At 40.5% G+C, this 25,132-nt stretch overlaps 2 protein-coding genes across 2 annotated transcripts in view; both read left to right on the forward strand.

Annotated features, from left to right (window-relative positions):
• Positions 1-19,036, forward strand: part of myo3b (myosin IIIB) — a 62,009-nt gene extending 42,973 nt beyond the window's left edge. The window contains exons 30-35 of the mRNA XM_051958636.1: positions 103-154; positions 1,048-1,171; positions 10,929-11,029; positions 11,408-11,454; positions 11,846-12,000; positions 18,905-19,036. Coding sequence (XP_051814596.1) covers positions 103-154; positions 1,048-1,171; positions 10,929-11,029; positions 11,408-11,454; positions 11,846-11,954 — 433 coding nt within the window. The 3' untranslated portion in view covers positions 11,955-12,000; positions 18,905-19,036. The remainder of the gene's footprint in view (positions 1-102; positions 155-1,047; positions 1,172-10,928; positions 11,030-11,407; positions 11,455-11,845; positions 12,001-18,904) is intronic.
• Positions 19,037-22,388: 3,352 nt separating this feature from the next.
• Positions 22,389-24,555, forward strand: sp5a (Sp5 transcription factor a). The gene is made up of 2 exons (XM_022218118.2): positions 22,389-22,778; positions 23,026-24,555. Exons 1-2 carry the CDS (start codon positions 22,728-22,730, stop codon positions 24,100-24,102), a joined length of 1,128 nt encoding a protein of 375 aa, XP_022073810.1. The 5' UTR covers positions 22,389-22,727; the 3' UTR covers positions 24,103-24,555.
• The last annotated feature ends 577 nt before the right edge of the window (positions 24,556-25,132 follow it).

Consider the following 25,132-nt stretch of genomic DNA (forward strand, 5'->3'; position numbering starts at 1 on the left):
CAAATCGTCGTCAGCTGATTATTAAGCAGATTCCTGATTTGTTTGTTTTAAAATGATCATTTTCATGTTGATTTTGCTTTAAAGTGATTCTTTCTTTGACAGGTACATTCCAAAGAGTAAAGAGGCACAGACAGATTACATACATAAAGGAAATGTAAGTAACAGAATATCAATGAGCATTTTCCTCTGCTTTCCTTTAGCCGAGTATGTAAAATGCTGCTCTGCCACAAAGCAGCTTTAACCCAGATTATTCTTTGGGAATTTTTTGAGTCCTTGAGACAAAAGAGTTCTCTTGCTCCAACCTCCATCTCAGCGGAGAAGACAGGGTGGTACAGGAACGAGAGAATCAAAAGGCTGGAAATTCACGGCTGAGAATAAATGCTCGCTCTTCCCTGAGGTGATTTGTCTTTGCGCTCCTCTTTCTACAGATGTTAGACCCCTTTTTTAGTAAAGACCTGAGGTTCTTTGGTAGCACTTTGATATCCTGCTCGGATTCAATATGTGAAATAGAAGAGCCACTCCGTGACTTGGAGCACATCACAGTCTTTGAAGTCTGATCCAATTTTTGCTGCTCACCATTTGATGTTGAAAGGATGAAATGAGGAAAATGTACAGTTTTTGCCAGTAACTCTGCTGAGCATATGTAAGATTAAAAAAGCAAAATCCTTTGGAGGATGTACTTAGAAATGTTAAGCAGATTAATACTTTCCTATAGCTCTTTTATTCAAAGATAAAATTAAATATGAGAGGAAGTCTGTATGTGCTGTTTTTTACCCTCACAATTAAGTCAGTGTGGTGCTGTTTGCTAGGAGGTAGGGCTAGTAAAGGGGGATATGCAATTGCATTAGCATTTGATTAACATTGCAAAGCACATTAATGGGTTTGAGTTATATGAGTGCCAAATTGTAAATTGTAAATAAATGAATACAACATCTACATGACTAAATTGAAAAAACACATTACAGAGCTTGCTTTAACTTGTATCTATTCATCCAGTGCTTTCATTGACATTGCTCTTCTGGGTGTGTTTACGCCTCCTCTTTCAAGGTTGGCCCTGACAGCCAAGACAGACAAGTGAAAGACATCAAGAGAGACAAAGGCAGAGCAGAAGACAGTGTAACGAAGCCTTGCAGGGAGACAGCTAGACTGCGAGACATGCAGTGTAAACAAGGTAAGCCCAAGCACAGAGCTGGCGGGTGCAGGTAATTACACAAAGAGACAGCAGAAATCCTGCTTTAATGGATAAAGTGGCATTTTTAATACGAGACCCCTTTCAACCTTTCATCCCAGCCAATCCTCTGCTGCCATTCTTTGTTGACAGCAAAAGAGAGAGGCATTATGGGTGATCATTTCTGCGGTATTTTAATAACCCAGGTCAGCTCATCATAAACGTCTCATGGCAAGTGGGGGGCTTTCAAAGTGGCATGAGCACTTCAAAGCTTTCATTCTCCCGCATGGCGGGCCCTTCACTAAGGATCTCATCAGTGACTCTAATAGACCTGCACAGTAACAGTGACAAGAAAATACACAAACCCTGATTTGTTGAACATATGTTTGGTTTGCTTTTTGCCCCAGGCGATGAATTACATTAATTCCTGCTGCCTGGAAGGCTGAGTGGGTGGCTGTGCAGGGGGCCTCCGATTATGGCCGTCACCCAGCCCACCACTAGGGTAGACTTGGTAATGGGGCCCGGCCCTTCATTAATGTTATTAGAGGGGTATGAGGTAAGAGATGGAGGTGGAATAGCGTTTAGCGGTGCGGCTGAGAGATTATGGGGATTAGACATGATAATGTAACACAGACAGGGCTCTCCAGCAGGCCCAGGATTAGTGTCAGCACGCCACAGCAGGTCTGGGTTAGATAGCGGCTAATTCGGTAATGCTGCATACAGGTGACCCCCGCTCCCAGGCGTCACGGCTGCTGAAGGGAGGCAGTGTTTGATGAATTTATAATGTCAGAGTGATTATGGAGGGAAGCATTGCAGTGAATGCTGGTTTAAGGGCATTTTTGCTCAAAAATGTGTTTTGTCCTGCATCACTGGAGCCTCCAGTCAGTTGACACATTTTTTGAAATTTTGGAATGACAGCTGAAAGACTGATTGTTGTTATTGTTTTCTTTACAGTTTAAGGCCTAGAATGAGGATGTAGGATGTTTCATTTCATGTATAAAAATCATAACCAAATGGTGAAAAAAGTTACAAGCAATAAAGACAATTTGATGTTTTCAATTTGCATTCATTGTCCTGTATTCGTAATCTGAAAGTATCTTCATCCTAAACTGTTTTCATTTTTTAGCAATGATCTTATGACCCTTCAAATTAATCTTGGGGATTCTAGAGAGGGTCCTGATCCCCACATTAGGACCTTCTAATCTAATGCAACCTAAAGCCCATTTTAGCGTCATTGACAACAAACACTATTAGACTGTGTTTTATTATCTGGTAAACTAAAAGGTCTCTGCACCAACTAAATTAGCCCTGGGCAGGTGAAAAACATTTCATATCTGACAGCTCAGTTATATTCAAATTTCCTGACAAAAAATAGGTTTCTTTAGATATTTTGTGTGGAGAGCGCACAGATTTTCAGGTATTTTCAGGTCGCTTCTTTTCCTGCCTCGTTTATGTTCCAAGGTCTGCTTGTGGCACCAACGTCTTTCAGGAAACCCCATTTGAATATGATGAGGGAGGCCACGGTGGCTCAGGCACCCAGGGCACACTTTGATCCCTGCAGATCTAAGGGTCTTTTTTTTCATGCCGAGGTTGAGCGAGTCATGGAAGCCTTGCCCTGCCAGATGTTTGGAGACCAGGCTCCTTCCTGTGTCTCATCCTGCTGTCGCCTCTGGTGATCGTGTCAGTTCTCTTGGGCTGGAGCTCGACCTGGAGTGTTTCAGGACACCAGTGGAGAAAACAGAAAATTAGCCATGGAAATCGAATTACTCCACCCCTCCAGACACGTGCACACTCTCTACACCCTGCTCCCATTAATGCCAAAACAGCAGGGCGTGACCTGGAACCTCTCAATGTGTTTGATGGACGTCGGGTCTTTTATACATGATTTACCAAAGCCTTGCTCTCAAGTGACATGCTTTGCCCAGTTTTCTTTCATGTATGAAACAAAACAGAACAGTTGCAGAGACAACTGGGATAGATCTGTTTCACTGTATGTCTGACACCAGGCGAGGTGACTGTTGTCACTCTTTAGGCAAATACCCATAGTGCTGCATTTTATGGTAGGAAGAGAGCATTAAGACACTTTGTACTCCAGGCTCTCTCAGTTGTCTGCTGCACCAACCTTTGATTTCCCATGTTTTGTCAGTGAAAAAGTTACACATACACAGCGTATTCATGTAAGCTGCACACTCAAGACGATGTCACCTCTCGTCACCTGTCTCCAGAGCCTGAATATTAATACAACATGTTTGGAAATGAGTCACAGAGATGTGTGCAGAAAGAAAGCCTTTGCTAGCAAGCAGCAGATATGATCAGAGGGCTGCTTATGCTCCTCAGCGTGGTAAACAGGATGGTGCCGAGGATCAGTCAGAGCTGACTTTATGGTTTATGAAAGCTGAGCTACTTATGTTAACAGGCTTTTTGAAGATTATAGTTGTGGTAAACATACATGTCAAGAGAGAGACGGTGATAAAGTGGAGCCACAACACAGAGCCCAATTACCTCTGTGCCTTAGAAGATAGTTAACCTGGTCTTTTGAAAGGATGAAACGACGAGTAAAAAGGGGGAGAACAGTTGAAGTGATGTTGGCTTAATGATTATAGTTACGTCCCCTCAGTGCATAACATGGTACAGTCAATAAGAATTGATTTTTTTTTTGTCGCTCTGAGCGCTTTCTGTGCTTTATTAGCTGCAGCTGAGAGAGCTCGTTGGAAATGTGGGCGCAGTTTTACCCACTCTGAGGTCACCCCACACTCGCTCACAAGTACATCTTACTTTCCTTTCCTTTTGCTCCCTCCTTCAGCTCTTCAACATCTTCCCTCATGTCCTCCCACAAGGTTTACAGCCACCAGGTGCTGCTCCACAGCCCTCCACCACCACCATCACCACCACCACCAAAGCAGCAGCAGCAGCATCACAGTATCAACATGCATCTGCCAGACAAATGATCCACCCTCTCCATGTTCTCTAGACAAATACTCTCCCTCCCTCTCGCTGTCTCTCAGCCTTTTGATTTATCTGTCTGTCTCCACATATCGCCGCGTCTCAAACGGATGCCTTCAGTTTTAGGCAAATTACAGGCTCGACGTAGCGGCAGCAGAGATTTGGAAGGGATAGGAAAGACTCAACTTAACGGAAGGAGTTGCCTCTGTCTGACGCTACCTACGTAATCCTCTTAATGTCAGTGGGAGTAGTTAACAGGATGTACTTCCAAACTACTCATCATCACAATTCCAACAGAATAATCTCCTCAGACATAAAATCAAGGTGGAAAATGATACTCCGAGTTCTCACTGATTTTGCACATGCAGATTGAGTCACTTGATGTACTTTAACAAAGTTTTTCCAAACAGATTATTAGTTTGTTATTGTTGTTGGTGAAAAGTCTAAAATCCTTAATTATATTTTAATAAATAAAATTATTGGGGATTCTACCGATCATGGGAGAAAAGGCTGAATACCTCTCATTTGCATGTGGAATCTATTTTTGGCTTGCCTTTCTTGTCATTCATGATTCTTTCCTCGCTACTTACTTTTCACTCGTCCTGCTATGTCATAGTTTTAAGTCTCTGACAAATGATTGGCTTCCAAAGTTCAGAGTTTTCCCCTCCATGCAAACATTTCTTCAGGAGTCAAAGTTCCAAAATTGCTGTCAGGGGAAATGATTGATTTCACTGTGAAAAATTGCTTGTAAGTAACAACATCCTCTCCTTGCATTAGTGAAAACAGATGCAGGAACTGCCCCTTGTCGGCATTATCTGCAGGACTTGATCAGTTTGTCCACTAATTTAAAGCACATGAGTTCCTATTTAAGAATGATGTCCAGAATGATGAAATGTTCCCTGTAAAGTTCTGGAAATCCTCTTCAGCTGAAAATATGTTGCGGCTCTTTGTTTGCCTCTGAAGAATAATGTCTGTATTTTTGCGAGTGCGTTTGTGTGCACGTGTTTGTGTGTATCAGGGTTTATGTGTGCGTGTGTGTGAAGAGGCATTTGTGAGGTAAAGAGAGGGGTCTGGGTTGCACATGCCTCATTTAGACATCAAAGGCCCCTGTTGATGATTTTTCCTTATAATCCATGCCTTTTGGTGCCTCTGCTCCCTCCATCTGAATAAACAAAGCCCAAGTGGTTCTCTGTGGTCTGGGAGAAGTCAGGTGATCGCAGCACGTGATTTGAGAAGTAAATCAATACATCTCTAATTTATTCCACTAAAAATCCCTTTTAGCAGCTCTTTTATGTTTTTTCTGAGGAGCATTCTGATTTTCAAGGGATTTCAAAGTGGTATTTAGAGATGTTATACGACTCGTCTGCTGCTCTTTGAAAATGAAAGAAGCACCTATCTCCAAAAAAAGTATTCTATCCCTTTTTATCTCAAGAAGCAAACATGTACAATATGTAAGTCTCTCACCAAGAAGAGCAAACTCTGCTTGGCTTTCTTTTGATAGGGAGAAATCAATATTGCATGAAACGCACTGCCTCTGTATTCCCACTTGACCATTATTCCTCCCCACCCCAAACAGCAGACATTACCCACGATCATTTAGCAAACCCCTGGTGTGAGCCACTGTCTGACCCCTTCCCAGCTCTGCCTGCCCATGTCCAAGCTGCACTCCCATGCCAGAAGCCAGTTTGGCAGCCTCCCTCCCTGTAATATATCTGCAGGAGCAGCATTCCTCTGGGGCTGACCTGGATCAAATGACAGTGATTTCCCAAATAAGAGGCACAGAGATGGGAGGACTGACCCATCCTCTGATCTGCTACATGCTCCAATCGCTGCAGGTCACAATGGATAAACTGTGAATCTGAACCTTCTACCAGTAGTAAATCCAGCAGCCGAGCAATTTTGGAAAAACACTTAATTGTTTTTTTCTTAACCAGTTCTCCAGTTGTGATTTAAAGTATAATCATGTTCTAGATCTTAACTGTAGGCCTTTAATCAAACATCTTATCTCTGTATTAATAGAAACAGTTAAAATAATGCAGTTTAAATGTGCAGAGGACCTAGAGGATTTGCGGTTTATAAATAAACTTGGCCTGTTTTCCGTAATAACATGTCAAAGAGTTCACAATTATTGTAGCAGCATTTTACGGCTGCATATCTATGCTTTGAGCTATGCTAATATGTTTATGGAATTACATTTTCGGGTATTTAATCATTTAGTATCAGACCAATTATATTTTTACATGATGATTTACTTCAGTTTTATTGATATAATCCCAAAATGTTCTCATGACACTTTACAGATCTCAGCCCCCTTCAAGTTCTGAAGTGGCAATGGACAAGGAAAAACCCTCCGGCAGCATCTGCTTGAGGCGGACAGATAGATAAAAGAGGGGTTGGGACGGAGGAGGAGGGAGGAGAGAAGGAAAAGAGAAAATCGGAAACAAGCAAATTAGTTCATCAGGATGACGCATATTAACATACATGTAGCATATGTACATGATGCAAGCAACATTACATGGTGTATATGGATAGTATATGATACATAAAGACTGACAGTGGATGATACTCTCTGAAATATTAAGAGATTCGAGAGATTCATCTTGACCTCAATATGATTGTATGAAGTTTTATTGTAATACGTCTGATAGAGACAGATTTAGGTGAATGGACAAACTAGCAGAGCCCCAGAGTGCTGCTAACATGACTACAAAAGGACAGAGTGATGTTTCTTCTTTTGGAAAGCCATTTTAATTTGTGTACAGACACCATTTTACAGCAGGTGTGATAATCTGGTAACAGCCAACATTTTGCTGTTTGGAACACTCACAGAATTAATGTTAATTAGGCTGCAGCTGAGTAAACTTACTGGATCAAAATAGCCAGTCACAGGGTTTAGCTTTATCTTGCAACAGTTTTTTTTAAAGATACTCTTACAGATTCCTCTCTGACGGGTCATTGTATCATCACTTTTTTCAGAGGTGAACATTTATGGTTGAATCACTCCAGTCTGTTACGTAGTGTAGAGTAGATTAACAGTGTTTGCAGAGTCATAGGTGAGCTGGTGTGCTTGAGCTGCAGCAAATGCCAAAGCATTGAATGGAGAGGGAGGCAAGTACTTCATAGAAAATCTAAATCTATGCCATTTTAACATAGAAAGGGATTCTTTCCATGGAACAAACTTCAAATATGCAACTTTGTCATGGAAGTTATTATTAAAGGGATTTAATCAATGGCCAGAGAGAGACTTAAAGACAGTAGTTAAGATTAACATTGGGGCCCTTGTAAATTGGAAATCGCAATCCTCCCAACTTTTTCAAAACATAACGTGAAAACATTTGAGATCTTGTCAAGCCCAAAGCAAACAGACACACGTGTGCATTGAAGGCAGGTAGGAGTGCATCATGTTTAAAAATCTGTCAATTTGCTGTTATTTTAAGATACACAACACATATGTTGGTACAAACAGAAACAGACTATGCAGTGCAGCATGATTTAAACTTGAAACTTCCTTCAAGGACGTTAGGATTCGTTATTTGTGATTGAGTGCTTTGATGCAATTTCAGGGGAATAAAACATTTGCTTATCAAAAACCATTTCTGCATCATTAGCAGAACAATGTCCTACATACGTTGTTTAACAAGATGCAAGGTGCAATCATTTTATTTGTGCTGATTTGTTTTGTTTCCACGGCAGCATGTCATGCAGATACAGTAGCTCTTTCAGGTTTCACAAGCTGAGCAGCAGCATATTGTACAATTTGTCTCAACCTAGGATTTAGTCCTAAATGCTTTTGATGCACACAAAGCTATTTTGTTTAGAAGAAACGTGCACAGCTGTTTTTCAGAGCTATTTTCCTCCATGCATGAGATTCCTGCAAATATGCTCAAATATTCTGGGGCAACAAGGATTCTCACAGTGGAGAGTTGACACCTCTGAGGCATAGATGGATAAGATTCACGGTAAAAGTTGGCTAATATCTCAGAACTGACAGGAACTTTCTGGGCATTTACAAAGTGTGACTTTAGTAAACCTGTGCTGGTTTGAATAACATCAAGAAAGCCGAGGAAAGATTGAAGGGGTGGAGGGGGACCCTGCTCTTTGATGTATAGGATTGAGATGTGATGAGGTCTGTTCAAAGTGAGTACAAAGTAGTGTTAAGATGGAAAAAGCAAATGCAGCTTTAGTCAAGGTAGAGAAGCAGAGGTAGCAAGAGATGATGAAGAAATGTCCTGTCTCACCCGAAACGCAGGCAAAGAAGATGAAACGTTATCAGACATTAAATATAGATGCTTCCTTGTAAAGGTGTCTCAGCTTTAAAACACACTTTTGTAACCTATGAATTTTGAAACCTGGGGTGAGCGTTTGTACGAGAACGTAGTAAGCGCCCGTAATTATCTTATGTTTAAATAACCACGTTATCACATAGCTCATTATCTTGGGTAAGTCGTCAATAAGATTTCACTTTCTGCGGTGCGATGAATAATTCATTCTTTGATACACACTGTTTTGAACAATCAGGGAAAACAACCGTTCACTGCCAAAGATTCAGTCAACTGCTGGAGGAGAAGCAGAAAGAAAAGAGAAGTCATTCACTAAATGGCTGAACAGCTTTTTCCTCTGTTTAACAGATTTAACACAGCTCACATTTATGTTTCTGAAGTGAGTCAGAGGTGGGAGGTTGAAAATCTACATATAAAGCCCTGTAGATCTACTTAGTGTTAGAAATGTATGTTTGATAGGCCAGTACTTGGACTTCACTTCACTTAAAAGGGGCAGTCTAGTAATATTGCTTCAAATTAAACTCCGTTTACTTCCAGTGTATTGGGTTGGCAGCAAAAATCTTGGAAGAAGGCAAAAGCGAAAACTATTTGCTCGACTGAAGACCACAGTGGGCAATTAAGAAATTATAGTTATTTATTTAGGTAAACTGATCTTTTAAAGGAACATTTGACATTTTCTAAGAATTGGAGATTGACAGAACTATGTCTTTATGCAGTCCAGTCTCACAAAAACAGAAATGTAGTCAGCGCATTGCTCCATTGTTTCTTTATTATAACTAAAATGTGTGAGATGCCTACCTTTTTTTGGAGCTGTTCTTAGGGCAAGACTCATCACCCTAGCAGCATAGAAAACAAACAGAGCTTTGTGTTCAGTATTTGCACAAGTATATTTAACCCTGATCATATTCCTTCACAAACCCAACCCACTAGTTCTGGTGTCTAAACAAGGCCAAACAGATGAAAAAAGCGAACAGCGAGTTAAACACCGTAAAACTACCAAACCACACCAGACACAACCCTGCATGGGTGTAAGTCCTGTGATTTATGCCTCCAGTCTGCTTATTTGGACTTTGTTGCACCTTTTATGTGTAAGGTGAAATAAATTTGCAAGTCATGATGTGGGCACAGGCCACTTTAAAAGACAAAATAGTCCAAAAAAAGTAATATTTCACATTATTGCATTCGTTTATTATGAAACTAATACGTTACACATTTTGACGTTAGACTGCATCAGTTTGTGCAAAATATGAAGCCGCTGAGGGTCATCTTTGCTTGCTAATTAATGACTTCAAGAAGCTTATAGACAAAAACAGGCTAGCTACCTTTTACTAATATTTTTATGATCAGCTAAATTAATCATCTGCTGTAGCTTCATGTTTAAATACAAAACTAGTAATGATATTGATGTGTTTCTTGCATTGTCACACTGTAGAACACAAACCCTTGTTTTCTTTTGGATTCTTCAGTGTGCTTTTGCTTGACCAGAGCCAGATTGAATTTTACTGCTGTGCATTTCTAGGTCGCAGAAAAATACCACCCTACACCACAAATATTTAACCCTACATGTACAGTACTCTGTGTTGCTAAACGTTCTACCTACAGAAAAGTGTCTTCGGCTAGAAAACCTCTCCTTCTAAAAGACAAAAAATGAAACAACAGCTCTTGACCAGGCTCTTAAATAATCCTCCACTGACTACTGCTGCAGTTACAATTAATATGGACATGCAACTCAATACTGAGACAAATGTTATATGCAGTAAAAGAAATATATTTCCTCATCTTAAACTAAATACATTGAGATGTCTCATCCAGCAAAGACAGTTATTTAAAGAGTCTGTTTACTCTCAGGGCTTATAACCTCAAATGCTCCATTTTGATGTGTTAAACTCACACATCCATACAATATTTACAATTCCCGGGACACCCTGACGGAAATACAATAAATGAGATTATCTGCACTTTTTAATGTTGACCCACTTTTTCAGTGTCATCACTCTGTGAGGTTCACTTATCCGGGACTGTCAGCAAATGATTGTGTCTCTGAGTATTAATCTCAGTAGGTGGTTTTTCTAAAACATTGAAGGTTTATAAGATACTCACAGCTGTTAATTTATAGTATGATGGTAAAAGCTGATCTGTAAGAACGTATCTTTCTATCTTTCTGTGGGGTTTTTCAAAGGCAGTAAAAAGATTTGATTAGTCTTCTCATTAGTTTCACTTCTTCCTGTTTCCATTGTAGCAATTTGGCAAATTTAAACATGGTCTGCTGTGCACCTGTGTGCAGAGATACAATTAGATGTGGTTTATATGTGGGTAATATTAAGCCCGTATTGAGTCATCTCATCAATGAAATTACATAATCTCACTTAAGTAAATTTGAAGTGTTTCTGTGACTTTCCTTGTCACGCAAGGGTGCAGATTTAGAAAGTCGAGGGCAGAATGTGTTTACTGCTGCTGTCGTCATCGTCAGTATCATGTTGGTGCTTGTTGTTGTTTTGCCTGGTTGGATCAATGCCCTCATTTTTCCTCTGTTGCAGGTCCAGTGATGAAGCTGCAGCAGAGAACTCCTCGCCGGCGGGGCCAGCAGCCCAAGCTGCTCAACAGCCCTGAAGACAGCCTGTACTACAACCAGCTAAATGTGAGTTCAAAGTGCCGATAAAGGCCTTTGTCTGACTTTGGTTCCACATGATAATACAATTAAACCTACCTGTGCCAGACCCTGGAGCCCCACCCCCACGCTTCTCTGCCTCTTGTCTTGAACATGTGCTTATGCTCTTTATCTGTTGCTTTCATGTCAGGATGTCTGCCTTCACGGTGAATAATTGATGTGGTTTATCAAAGCTGAGCAAGATGCATGCTTCATCAGACTCACTTGAGCCCTTTGATCAGAAAAAAATTATGCTGTGACTTCTGATATTATCAGCATCTGCTCGCATTCAACACAAAATCACTTTGAATTAAAAATTAATGACTCTCTGCTCATCTTTTGACTGTGTGCTCTTGGCCCTTTCCTCAGAGAACTCTGGATTACCAGGGGAGCAAGAGGAAGCCGAGAAAACTTGGGTAAATAACTGCTTTCCTACTTACAGCAACTCTAAACAGAGCAGGCCCTTTGTGGAATAGGAGAATCCAGAAATGGAGTTGTTTTCTTATAATGTAAATGGAGAGCCGAAAATAACAGGCTTTTTATGAGGAGATGCTCTGCGTCATTAGAGAACGGGTTACATATTAGGCCTTTGTCAGCATGCTAATTTTAATTGTTGAAGGTCTGATTTGTATTTGTACTATAAATGACACCCCGCTTCAGATCGGTACGCTTAAGAAAACGCCTGAACGCCTCATTGCTGCATCTGCAAATATTGTTTTTCTTCTAAACGTCTAGTATTTAACTGAATCTCTCTGTTCTGTATCCCAGTAACTTCTCACCACATTCTTGTCTTCTTTCACATCACAGTCAAATCAAAGTGCTGGATGGAGAAGATGAGTACTACAAATTACTGTCAACTGTGGAGTCAATCCCTGAGGAAGAGTACGCGACCGCCCCCCACTCCCACCCTTTCTAGTGGGCCTCCCGTCAGTCAGAGCTGAGCCTTACAACCATGTCAGCCGGTAAGACAGACGCATGAGACGTGTAGACAGACACTCCAAAGAACATCCTCAGTGTTGGATGTGCTTTGGTATGTGGAGCAAGCAGCAGTGGTGCAGGCGATGCAAAGTGGTCAGTGGGAGTATTACAACAGTTTTCTATAAACACTGTGCCATTTTCTCTCTAGTAAACTATGATAGCTTCTTCTTTTTGCTCAAATTTTGCAAGAATCCACTCTTTCATGTAGAAAACTAAACTTACTTCTAATCTTTTCATGCTGCTGGTGAGCCTCTACCATGTGGCAAAATTTATCACATTGTTTTGTCATTTTTCTAGAGGCTGAAATCCTGCACTAAATAAGAAATTGCCATTCAGCGTACAAACTGCTGTGAAATGGTACAGATGTTGCATCAATAAATAAATTAATGACAATAGACATAACAAAGAATGCACCATCGTGGGGTTTATGAGGGGAGGAGGGGACTCATTAATAAAAACATTTTGCCAAGTCACAATGAAACACTTGAACTAGAGCATCCACTCTTCTGAAATATTGTGCCAGATTTTTAGCGATCGTTTCAATCATCCATGTATCTGTTAATGGCTTTATTGATACATTTATTTAATGTATGACGTTAAGATAATGACAAATGTTAGTGATAAAATTGTCTCCTCGTCTGTCTGGTTTGCATTAAAAAAGAAATCCAGTTTATAACGACATGAACTGAAGCAAGCCAAGAGTTGGGGTTCACTAATAGTAATTGTTATTATTCATTTCTGTTGTTTTGCTAATGGAATAATTGGCCCATTATGTCAGAGCTGCTCTACATTCACAACAAGGAGCTCCTCATTTTGCAGGCTGGATGCTTCTAAATTCAGCGCTGTTAACCTGACGTGGAAACATCTGAATTTTCGAGCATTATGTCTACTGTCTAAGACGGATCCAGAGACAAATCCTCGTGAAACCCAAAACTCTTTCGACGAGTTCTCCCACAGCGAGTTGCCTGTAGTTAGAGGGGCTTTGTGCTGTCTGAGTGCTAGAATCACCACACAGAGCTTCACAGAGGCAGAGCTAGACCTCACTTTGAATTTCACCCTAAATACAGGAATTTTCTTTTAAGATGTGAAGTGTCGGAAATGCAGGGCTGGCGAGTTGATTTGTAGAGCTTTTTTTTTTTTCTTTTCAATTTGCATATCATTTACTGCATCTCCCTTTGTTGACACCCGAGGGCCTGAGAGGAGATTTTGATCTTAATAGGAAGAGTAGGGTGGTATGACTGAGGATCTCATCCTCCTTATACTCAGCGGGGAAAACATTAGAGCTCTGCCTTGATAGCGAGACCGGCTTCACTTAGGTTCAGATTCGCAGGAATCCTGGTGGGTTTAAAGAGGCCCAAAGTGTTCATCAAGTCCTGCAGCTCAGATCTGTGAGGGTCAGACTCAGGTTGAGACACTGACGACTGACTCATCACCAAAACATCTCTGATCATATGTGCTATTTTCTTTCTTTTCCAACTATAAGTCCAGATCTTCTGAAATTTTATTATAGGTAAAACTTCTTACAAGAGAAATTTGAGTTGGTTTTGACTCCACTGGTTTTGTCACTTGACAACATTGTGGTTCTAACCCTGTAATTTTCCAACCATAACTATGCTGTTTGTTGTTTCAAACAGCCACAATGCTTGTAGAGTGAATGCGGTTAATTCAGACAGTTTGAAACGTCTTTTGACACATCTCCTGAAGTAAAACAGACTATTTAGTATTAGACAAAGTATAAAGATCTTTTACATTGATAAAAGTAGATATACAACAATTTAAAAGTACTGCATTACAATGAAGAGACCTGCAGTACATTCCAAAGTGATGGCAGGAAAATTAAGTTCAAAGTATGGACTCTTTATGCAGAAAGTCACTCCAGTCATTTTTATATTATTGGACTCAAATCAATAATGCATGATGTGTAAGCAGCATTTTATCACTAGTTCATTTTTTTAAATTTCAAGTGTTGGCAGTTAATCTACAACAATGCATTGTTTTTGCTATTATTTTAGGTTTTGTTCCTAATAACTGCATCTGTTTAATACATCTAGTGGAGTAAACTGAAATATAGTAAAGTAAAAGTATAAAGTAATAGCATTAAATAGAATTACATAAGTAAAGTTTCCATACATAAGAAGAGTACTTGAGTAAATGTACTTCTTACACAGGCAGAAAAATCCGTCATTACTGAATTAAATGTTAAAATAATTTTGATCTAAAAGCTACATTCTTGTCTTATGTTAATTGAGTTTGCATAATTACACATAATCGATTTTTTAAAATATGTCCCTTTCACTTTATTGTCACATGCAAAAATTCAAAGAGTAATACCCCAGACCACTGGCAGTGTTATAATGTGGTGTCACAGTTAGTTCAGAAGCATTTCACCTCCGGTCGTAGCCACAGATCCTGCAATAATTAAAATCCTCGTTGTGCATTACTCCCTTGCTGGGATAGTTGGTTCCTCTGAAGAGCAGTCTGAAATAGGTCACCCCAGCACCCTGTAGTGCATCTTAAAAGTACACTGAATCAATTAAGTGTGATCATGCTCCCTTGATTATTTTGGCCCTGTTTTACCACAGAGAGGAATTTCAAATAGGCTCGCTAGTTTGAATAACAAGGTTGGACTGTGGTGACAAATGGTGCCAGAGTGGGTGTTTCTTCTCCTGTTTTTCCCTGCCAAATTAACTCCCTGGCTGATTGCCTGCTTTAGCATATGAGAGGAGGTGAGCAGAGGTGTGTATGTAATTGGCTTGGATAGCTGATTATGCGCTGCAAAAGGCAAATGTTATGAAATGCTGTCGTCATTCAAATGAAAGATGTTCTGACCTGATGAACCGAAGCTTCTGTGTTTTGCACGGACTCCTGGTTGTCTTACGGGTCTGCAGGCAGGACGCCGAGGAACAGACGCAGTGTCAAGTCAGCGTTCGAGGCCTGACACCTGTGTTTTCTTTAATACTTTTTCGTAAATCCAGCTCCCTCTTGTTTTCCCTCATTAAATCTGACAACATCTGGTGTGCGGGAGAGCACTTCTTTAATGTGGCTAACGTTACTGCTGGTGTTATTCTTGCCATTTTAGCTATTTGCTTCATGAGCCGCACTTTCATTAAAGCTACATCCAAGGCAGCCCCAAACACTCTTATCCAAAGTTTTAAACCACCTTCATGAAAATCGCTCGAGCTGCAGCCTTAACAAATGATGAAAAGCTTTTATTTTCTAAAGAAGCATACTTACCTTTTCACCTAATAGTGATGTCTCACTTCAAAGAGAGAACACGATTAGGCCAACATTGTCCTGTTTCTATATCCTTTGAGTTCAAAGGGAGAGTTTCAATACAGCATTTCATGTGCAGCCTTTTCAAATACTGTTTTAATGCAGTTTACGTGCTTTTGATACCCAGATGTGTCAGATTTTCACCACACTAGAATATATCACACTCTATTTTGGTTGCATAGTTTCTTTCTGTAAGGAAAGAATTAATGCCAGGTCTTGTTTCATGATGTTTTTTTGTTCCCACAAACTTCAATTACAGAGGACGAACAAATACCTAAAATAGCTACAAACTCAGCATTGTGATGCTGTTTGCTGGCTAATGATTGAAGAGAGTGACACACATGAGCGTCAACCAGATGCCAGATGTACGTGGAGGGCTCTGAGCAAAAGAAACATTCCCTAAAGACGGCATTAATAAAGAAACTGGTTGAGCCGGGTAGCAACACAGAGTAAGAGGCATAGAGGAAGGAGGAGATAAAAGAGTCTGTTGAGTACATACATCAAAGGTCTCTTAATGACAAGGGATGCCATTAGGGTTACAGTGGCTTTTGTTTCAGCTTCCTCTCACCTGCAGTTTGTTGAGGGCGCTTTATGCACTGTTTTGTTGTTAACATTTGCATGATTATAAAATGCATGCATGTGGGGATAAGAGTTCCTTCCCGGCTGCTAATCTTAAGAGGTGGCCAAATGTTTTGGTCAGAATTACAGCTTCCTTTTCATTTGCAGGAGACACATGTAACCCTTCAGTTTCCTCCCGCTGTAAAGAGGGATAAAGCTAGAAAAGGCTTACATAGAACAATAGAAACAATCTGGAAAAGCTGTTATCCTGTATGCCATGAAATTTATTGACTTAAAAGTTTTCTTGGTGCCTCCGGTGCTGGAATGGGATTTGACAAATCAGAGCGTGAAATTATGATTAGCCTCTCTCAGTTTGTAGACGGAGCGGGGCACTAGCAGACTTGGCATGGCCAAAGGTGTAACCTGTTTTGTTTTGCCCCAGCATTGCTTTCCCAGATGGTGGGACCAGCTGCCATTGAATAAACGCTGGACTGATAACAGTGTGAGAATTACTACGACCTTGTTTCAGTTTTGGGATGCACAACAGAAAGCTTGTCTTTTTTGTTACCGCCAGGAGGGACTGTAACGGTCACCTGGTGTTCAACCAGAAGACCTTTTGATTGCGGTCAAACTAAAATAGCGTCCAGTGTAAGTATTTTAATATGTGTATAATAGGTCTCTTATTTCAGTTATTCTTGGTTTTGTCTATTTTCTGTTTCTGTTTTCGCTCTATTTCCCCAAAGATAATCATCACCAGCCACAACCACAACTGTACTAATATGTTGCAGTTGTCTTTTTTTCCATTGACATTTACTGATATTATTAAAGAGCTACATAGTGCTTATACACAAATTGTGTTTTTCAGTAACAGGTTGAGTACATATATATAAAATTGTGGTGGGGTTTGGCAGTGTTTGAGATATTTTTCATACAGTTTTAACAAAAGGGTAAGTTTTCCATTAAGTTCTCTCTTATTTTTTGTATCTCTGAAAGTAACCGAGGCTGCATTTTCTATTAATTTTGACAAAACAAAGATTTTCTCATTAAAGAGCCGGCTCAACATATTAGCTTCACATTGATCAAATCGGATTAGGAATCTTCAACTAACCTTTTCCAGATGTATGACTCTTCAACAGTGGAAATGAAAGGAAATTCATCCTCACAAACAGAAAGATAAAAAAAAAAAATCACTTAATGCTGCTCTTCAGAAGTACCTTCATATCTGCCAAAGGTCTTGTAGAGTTCTGAACTGAACACCTTGACTCCTCTGCCATTTCTGCAAATTATAGTTTTGTCCAACCAATGTATCAGTTGGCTGATATTATCGATAATTATTGGACTATCCCAGCGTATCACTGGTTATGTGTTGTCTGATATATATTGATCAAAACTGTCTCTTACAGAACACAATGCAGAAATACATGCTTGAGGACATTTAGAAATGATCTCATGTAGTTTGTCCAGCAGAGCAGCTCTGACTCTATTTTTATAATGCATTCAGCACTGTCAGCAGCACATGTAGCAGAGAACATATCATAGATGAGCAGAAGATGGCGTGGATTCAAGCTTTGTCTTTGTAATTTGCTAACTAGTTTGTGAAATATGTTGCTGGATTGTTAATATAAATGACCCCATCATATATCCTTTACAATATATATAACATTTTTAAAAATTGTTTCAACAATTAATTATGCCAGAATTTCTTACTCTTTAAAATTCATATTGGCCCCAAAAATCCAAGTAATCGTCTCCCTAATATAAAAAATGTTTTGCAATGTGCATCATTAAATGCTGTAATGTCAGAACATGCTTACAAACCTGTACTGATGCTAAATATTTTCGCAAATATTAACACACTCTTGTTATTTTGCCTATTTCTGACAATTTCCTCTGATGTTGAAGTGTCTATTGATAAAAAAAAAGTGTCTCAGATTTCCCACATTATGTCATTGCCACCTGCTCCACAGCAGCACAAGCTTAAGGCTCTTTTTTAGCAATACCTGTTTTGCTCAATCACCCCGGAGCAGCAACAAAACACAAGCTTTTCCAGCACCAGAAATATGTAGTAAACAAGTATTTAAAAACCCAAGCATGATAAACAAGTTGCCCTTAAAAGCTGACAGCACTTGAACATCTCAGGGTTGTTTTGTCTGCAGCGTCTCAGTTTGATGATTGGAGGTGATGCCTTTTTTGTTGTAATTTTTCCTGGGAGAGCACTGCAGGCTGTAACCCTGTACATCATCATAGAGGGGGAGCATTTTCCTCTTTAAGGATGGATTAACGCATCCAGGGTGGGCTGAGGGAAGGTAAAATGACCTGTCCCGCCTTACGTGACCCCGGGCCAACCCTGCACACTGCCGAGGCTTTGCTGTTTGCTCTTGAATATGCAGAGATCCCCGGCTTCATAGGCTCAGAAGAGAGAAAAGGGGGAAAAAACGAGTTGTATCGCGTTGCAGGGAAAATTAGTGAGACCAAAGTTGGAGTTTCTGTGTGTTGGGGGCTGCGAACAATGGCAGCTTTCTGTCAGACAGCAACTTCAAAGGTCTGCTGAGTGACTGCTCTGAGTTATACTTTGTTGTAGATCACTGAGGAAATTCACAGATGTTTTCTCATACGAGACACCATTATAGCGGCTCAAGTACCCAGTAGCCTCAAGCATCTCTCCCTCCCCCCTCCTCCCCTCTCTCTCTCTTTCTGTCTCTCCCACACACTCACTCTCACTCTCACACCCCCTCACCCCGCCCTCCCCCCTCCCATCCCCAATTCTCTGATATCTCTCGTATGAGACAGATGTGGAACCTGTTTTCTCTCCAACTGTCCAGAGAATATGGAAAGTTAGAAGAAAAAAAAAAAGGGTTCACGTTGTGGCGTTGCTCCACAACTCTGTCAGATCTACAGTTCTCACTGTCAGAATATCAAGATCGTACACACTTCTCACATCCACTGTGGGTCAGTAGAATAAGGTGTTATTGCAATGATCCTAATGCAAAATTTAACAAAGGAGTGGAAAGTGTTTTACGTGTGCTGCATAATGTAGTTTTTCTGTCTTTCCTGCAGATTGCCTTCTTCTCCTTCGGACAGGACCAAAACAAACTGCATCTCAACATCACACTTGACATCTATTGTAAATTTTTATTTATTTCTACTAAACTGCTGTTTTTAAGAGTCAAATAAATGTGTTTAAACTACTACTATTGTTTGTCAGTGTGTTTCTTTTTATGATCCCTGGTGACTCCTGATATTTTCCCATTGTGTGAAAAATGTTATGATACAGATATTTACGGTCATTTCTTCTACACACTATTACGTAGGTCATAAAGGGCTCAAACTTTGATATGTTTTTATCTCTCTTTAACTTAGAAAATATCTTTCTGTCGTTAAAACTAATGGAATCGTATAAACACCTGCTGTCATTTACACATATATTACCAACTAATGGGATGAAAATAACAAACTTTACCAGAATGAGTCACTTCTTGAACTTTTTAAAGCAGATATATATTTTTTGAAACACCGATTCTTCCGTTCTTGTTTACCTCCTTGTTTTCTTTGATCACAAACCATTCCATAATTTTTAATACTCTGCATCTCCCTAAATGCAGCTTTGGGCACGTTTGCTCTTCTTAGCAGCACCTCTGTTGATCAACTCTCTGCTTTCTGCTTTAAAGGACTGGATGAAATACTTGGATGGTTCTGACTGATTCCATGTTCAAACCTTTGAGTATACTGGCAGAAAACTATTGCAATGGAGGTTCCTCCAATTTAATTTTCCCATCAAATGCTGCAGGAAAAATTTTCCTTCAGCCAAACCACTGCTGAGGTAACCCTGTAAAACTTGAGGCTTGGCCATAAGACGGCACAGGTTTGGAGCAAGTAAATTACCTCGGGGACTGGACATTGTGTCAAGCACACAGTCATGAATTTCTTACAAACTATATCAAAGTCCTGCTCAGCCAAATCCATCCCTCAGCTGGAGTCCTATTGAGATGCATTAAAATGTAAGAACCTGCTTTTAGGGCTGAACCGAGCATCTCAAAGGAACATATCAATAATTTGTTAATGCTGATGGCTCACAAAATTCATGCAGTTGTCATGTATGGCTGAAATTTGCCTTGCATGGCATGACAGCTCACGTGTAAAGCAGATTTATTTGAAAATCCAGCCTAAATCAGAATTAATATCTGCTACTTTAATGTCCATACTTCATTGCTGCTGCTGCTGCTGCTGGGGATCACAGAAAAATCAGAATTTTGTTTAAGTGTAGATTCTCCCTTTACTTTAACAGTTGTCTGGTTTGACATACAGTAAGAGAGCAGATTACAACATTTGACATTTATCTGACATTTAAACCTGAAAGCAAAAACTAGCTGACAGCACAAATACAAACTTTACGGTGTGGACTGTAAAAATGTTTACCGGTGATGTTTGAGGGGTCTGGTATCTGCTGGTTAAGTTTACAGCATTTAGTCATTTTAAAATTCTGCTTTCAGGTACTTTGTGTCAAGTAGTACGATGGTAGTAAGTACAATCCACCTTAAAACTGCATGAGTCTTATTTTGATGTCACTTTGTCATTAGGTATTTGTTGTGAAGGCTTTTTAACTTGTCACAGGTTTATAAGTACCTTAGAAACCATTTACAAATATTTGATAAATCAACTGCAGTAAACAAGAACAACATTGAGGTTGTCAACTTGTAAAAAAAATAAACTCTTTTGAAGGTATTTATCTCCCACAAACATGACATTTCTATCTTTCCAATCAACTAAACTTGTGCAAAAAACCCTTTTATTAATGGCTTATTAATGTTTTTCTGCGTCTATTAATGTTTGCCAACATTTATAACTGCATGATCGCCAAATAGAAAGGATAAACACAAATCAAATGCATTTTTCACAACCTAGAAACCCCACTGATCCTCACTGAGCCATTAGCTAATTCTGTTTTTACCGTTTTTAGCAAATACACAAAGTGAAAGCATGTTCATCATTGAGTTGCTGCTCACATATTTATTAGTGGATGACATCTTTTCATATTGTCTTAGAGAGTTTTGGGTACCAGGTTGTTTACAATCCATCTTCTCTTTTTTATTCTTTCAGTTTGGTAGCAGGTTAATAAGTCATCAAATCATCTGACTGATAAATTAATAACATCATGTCATGTTGAAGGTGGATGATGAGGGGATGTTTGTGGTAACCCAGTTTTTCATATTAATGGCTTCTAAGTGAAGAACAAAGCTGATTAAAAGATGTGTTAACCATTAAAAGATGTGTTAACCATTAACAAAGCAACTGTTTTGACGGCTCCAAACCTGTGCCGTCTTATGGCCAAGCCTCTAACTCCTAAAATGTTCACAAACAGGGGCTTCTACACCTATAAGGTGATTTTCCAACCAGCTGCTACAAAAGTAGACACATGCTTTGAGAAAATATTATAATGAGACTCAGGATTCGAAGCCTTGACCTTCCTGTTTGCTCAATTTTAGCACATTTCCCTAATCAACATCAGCCTCGGCGACCATAACCAGCCATAACAAGGTTAATCTGCGCTAGTTTTGATTTAAATCAGCCACTGTAACTACACCACTACTCCTGTAGCCGGTGTTGTAGTTTAACATGGCTCCAGTGCCGCCCAGCAGGACTCCCCCTTTCCCTCACGACTGTGTGTAAAGCCGTGGGAGAGGACTGGGAACATTAATCCCTTCAAAGGAACAGATCTAATTCAAAATCTGCCGCTCCAAACTAGTTGAGAGGACAGTGATTGTTTCTGCAGGGAAGCCAGATAAAGATCAGAGAGTTTGAACTACAACTTCCATTTCTCCAGCTCTGTCACTAAAGTTTTTTTGGATGATATCTCATTTAAAACTGCATAGTTTTGCCTTCATTAAATGTTGAGAAACCAACCATGTCTTTGTGCTATAGTTCACCTGTGTTTTATTTAGATGCAGGAAACACTAATTGAGAGATCTCAAGTGCTGCTTTTGTCACCTGATTTAAAACAGAGGTTTCCTTAACATTACATGTTAGTTGCAGCTCATTTTAAAGCTCAACAAAGAGAAGGTGTTTTTGAAAAAAAATCTAAATTTGGAGTGAGGCTGTGATAAAACAACTGATTGAAATGAGTGAAGGGGAACTAAGCATTTAAATAATTCAGAGAGGGCATAATTAAGTGTTTAATGCTGTGTTGTAGTTCAAAGGCACAACAAAGAAATTAGAATTCAAATTAGAAATGTAAAAGAGATTCTTCCGAGATGGGAACTTTGTGTTGAGTCACTTGATTTTGGTTCTCTTTCCTCCATCAAACAGGCAGCTCTTGGAGATCTCCAGAGATAACAATGTCACATTGTCACATAGGGTTCTGCTACAAATCCTTAATTACAAAAAGAGGATCAGATGACTACAGCATCCAATACCGGGGTCTCCAGGCGGCATGGGGGTCTTTGATCAAGAAAATCCAATTATTTGTGTATATACATTTCCCACATAGTGATTACTTCATTAATTGTCCCGCCTTTATCTCCTCCCTTCCCAACCCCCCTAATAATCAGCTCCTTTATCCAGACCAACAAACACACCATAGGAGCTTTGTGGATTCAAAGGATTTGCTTTCCCCTCTCAAAGAGCCGCTATTCTTTGATGATTGGGCAGCGGCAAACTTCAAAGTAATAAATCTTATTTCTGACTGGCTGGCGGCCCACCAAAGTCCTTATCAAATTCTAAGAAGTGATCCCTCACTCTTCAGATAGACCAAGGATATATCGGAGAGAGGAGCCAGCGCGCACTGAAGACTCGCTCCGCAACATATTTGACTGCGAATGCACATATTTATCTAAATTAGCGCCTTTTTTTTATTTTTGTTTGTTTCCATCGAGAGGAGGAGGACATGGCAGCAGTGGCTGTACTGCGGAATGAAACACTACAGGCTTTTCTGCAGGTTTGTGCGCAACTTTCTCCTCACTTTGACCACTTTGTGAACTTCTCATTGATTTATGTTTAAGAGATAAAAGTTTGATGGCGCAGTTGTTTTGTGATTCCGTTTACTGTTAGCGCCAACTTTTCTATTGGATTGGACGCATTTGCAACAATTTCACCACTCGGTTCGGTAATAAAAAAGTGTCAGGTTATTTGTTTTACCTCATAAATGGGTTAAATAACAGAGAATGTGTATGTCTGTTCTCCAGGACCGCACTCCCAACTCCTCTCCAGAGAACTGTAAACACTCTCCGCTGGCTCTCCTGGCTGCCACTTGTAACCGGATCGGGCACCACCACGGATCAAACCCCACAGATTTCCTCCAGGTGCCCTACGATCCCACTCTGGGCTCCCCTTCGCGTTTGTTTCACCCGTGGACTAACGAGGGCAACCCTCAGAGCAGCCTGGCCGGCAACTCCACTTTCGGACTATCCTCCAAGCCCCAGCTGTCTGCGCACATCCAGAGCTCCTTCAGCTCGCACCACGAACTGCCCCTCACCCCTCCGGCGGACCCCTCGTACCCCTATGACTTCTCCCCGGTGAAGATGCTGCCCTGCTCCATGCAGTCCCTGCAGTCCACCTGCCCTCCCACCTACGTCCCGGCCGTCAGCTACGCAGCGCCGACCCCCATCCCGCCCGCGATGCCAAGTTTTGTCACGGGACCGTCCGGCCTTGTCCACCAGCAGCAGAGACAGTTGTCCCCAAACCCGGGGGAGGATATTCCGTGGTGGAGCCTCCAGCAGGGGAACCACGTCAGCCACTCGTCCTCCCTGGCCCCGCACCGCTTCCAGCTGCAGAGAGGTCTGGTTCTGGGACACTCGGACTTTGCGCAGTACCAGACGCAGATCGCGGCGCTGCTCCACACCAAGTCTCCGCTCGCCACTGCGCGGCGGTGCCGGAGGTGCAGGTGTCCGAACTGTCAGTCTTCCACGTCCAGCGACGAGCCGGGCAAGAAGAAGCAGCACATCTGTCACATACCAGGTTGCGGGAAAGTTTACGGGAAAACTTCTCACCTCAAGGCGCACCTGCGGTGGCACTCTGGGGAGCGGCCGTTTGTGTGCAACTGGCTGTTCTGTGGGAAGAGTTTCACCAGGTCGGACGAGCTGCAGAGACACCTGAGGACTCACACTGGGGAGAAGCGCTTTGTTTGCCCGGACTGCTGCAAGAGGTTCATGAGGAGTGACCACTTGGCAAAACATGTCAAAACTCACCAGAACAAAAAGAGCAAATGCCACGACAAGACACTCGATCACGTCAAAAGAGAGGACACGAGGAATATGTTGTAACAGTTCATCCGATCAGTAGACTTTAAATAGTGCAATACAGTCAGTCTGCATTAGTTATCCAGTGAGCTGCAGCTTAGAGGGAGTTCTGTTAATTCTGTTGGTTGATTTCTTACATCCTGACAATAGTTTCTAACATTGCTGGTCTGTGTAGCACATTTTTGTATATATATAAAGTTTCATAAGTTAATTTGGGACCATGGAGGAAGCTCATAAGTTTGAATTCACTGTCTATATCATATCAAGGAAGACAAGTTTTCAACTTGTGTTTTGATCGTTGTCTTCGGTGGAAGATCTCACTCCCCTGTAAATTATATTTAATAGCTTTTGTTGAATGAAAGTGTCTGTTTTTGCTCCATATGGGGTGTTTTTAAAAAGCATGCTCTTGAAAAGATCTGCTATTGTTGATATGACCCAAATACTGTGTGAGAATAAAAGTTATAACATTTTCCCTCATCTCAGAAGAATTCATTTTAACGTCCCTCAGTTAGATGAGATGGATTACATTTCACCTGGAATAAGGTGTGTGTGCTTCGCCAACCGTTGCTGTTTGAAATCAACTCGTACATTTTCAAGCTTTTTGTTGAGTAAAAATTCAAAATCAGCAGCAAAAATGTAATATTTAGATTCCAGCTGTTGGTTCTGCTCAACAAAAGAAGCAATTTAACCAAAACTGAACACTGTTTGTTATTTTGGATGTTCTAGAAATGAAAGTAATTCCTTGAAAATTTCATTTTGTTCTGTTGTTTAACCTTTTGCAGAAAAAAATCAAGTCATCTTCAAGCGAGGATGGGGCTGAAGTTGGGATAGTGGGGGGTGTATTTGGAAATCTTCACAGGAATAATTGGAAAACAAATTTAGAATTTAGTGTGAGACAGGGAAGCATAGCTATGCAAGTATAATAATAATATAACATGAGGAATTCCTCTTCATCATGAGCGCTTCAAAGGTGCATTTACGTGACAATATCCTGAAATTTAATTTAGTTTAACTCCATACTTTATATTTCAGAATAGAAACTTTTTCTCCTTTC

Source organism: Acanthochromis polyacanthus, chromosome 14 (genome assembly GCF_021347895.1).
Source record: "Acanthochromis polyacanthus isolate Apoly-LR-REF ecotype Palm Island chromosome 14, KAUST_Apoly_ChrSc, whole genome shotgun sequence".
NCBI classification, from domain to species: domain Eukaryota; kingdom Metazoa; phylum Chordata; class Actinopteri; family Pomacentridae; genus Acanthochromis; species Acanthochromis polyacanthus.

Bases quoted from the DNA above. Each gene is read 5' to 3' on its own strand.
- sp5a (XM_022218118.2), top strand. From the start codon at position 22,728: ATGGCAGCAGTGGCTGTACTGCGGAATGAAACACTACAGGCTTTTCTG. The intron at 22,779-23,025 runs GTTTGTGCGCAA...TCTGTTCTCCAG, and splicing joins CACTACAGGCTTTTCTGCAG to GACCGCACTCCCAACTCCTC.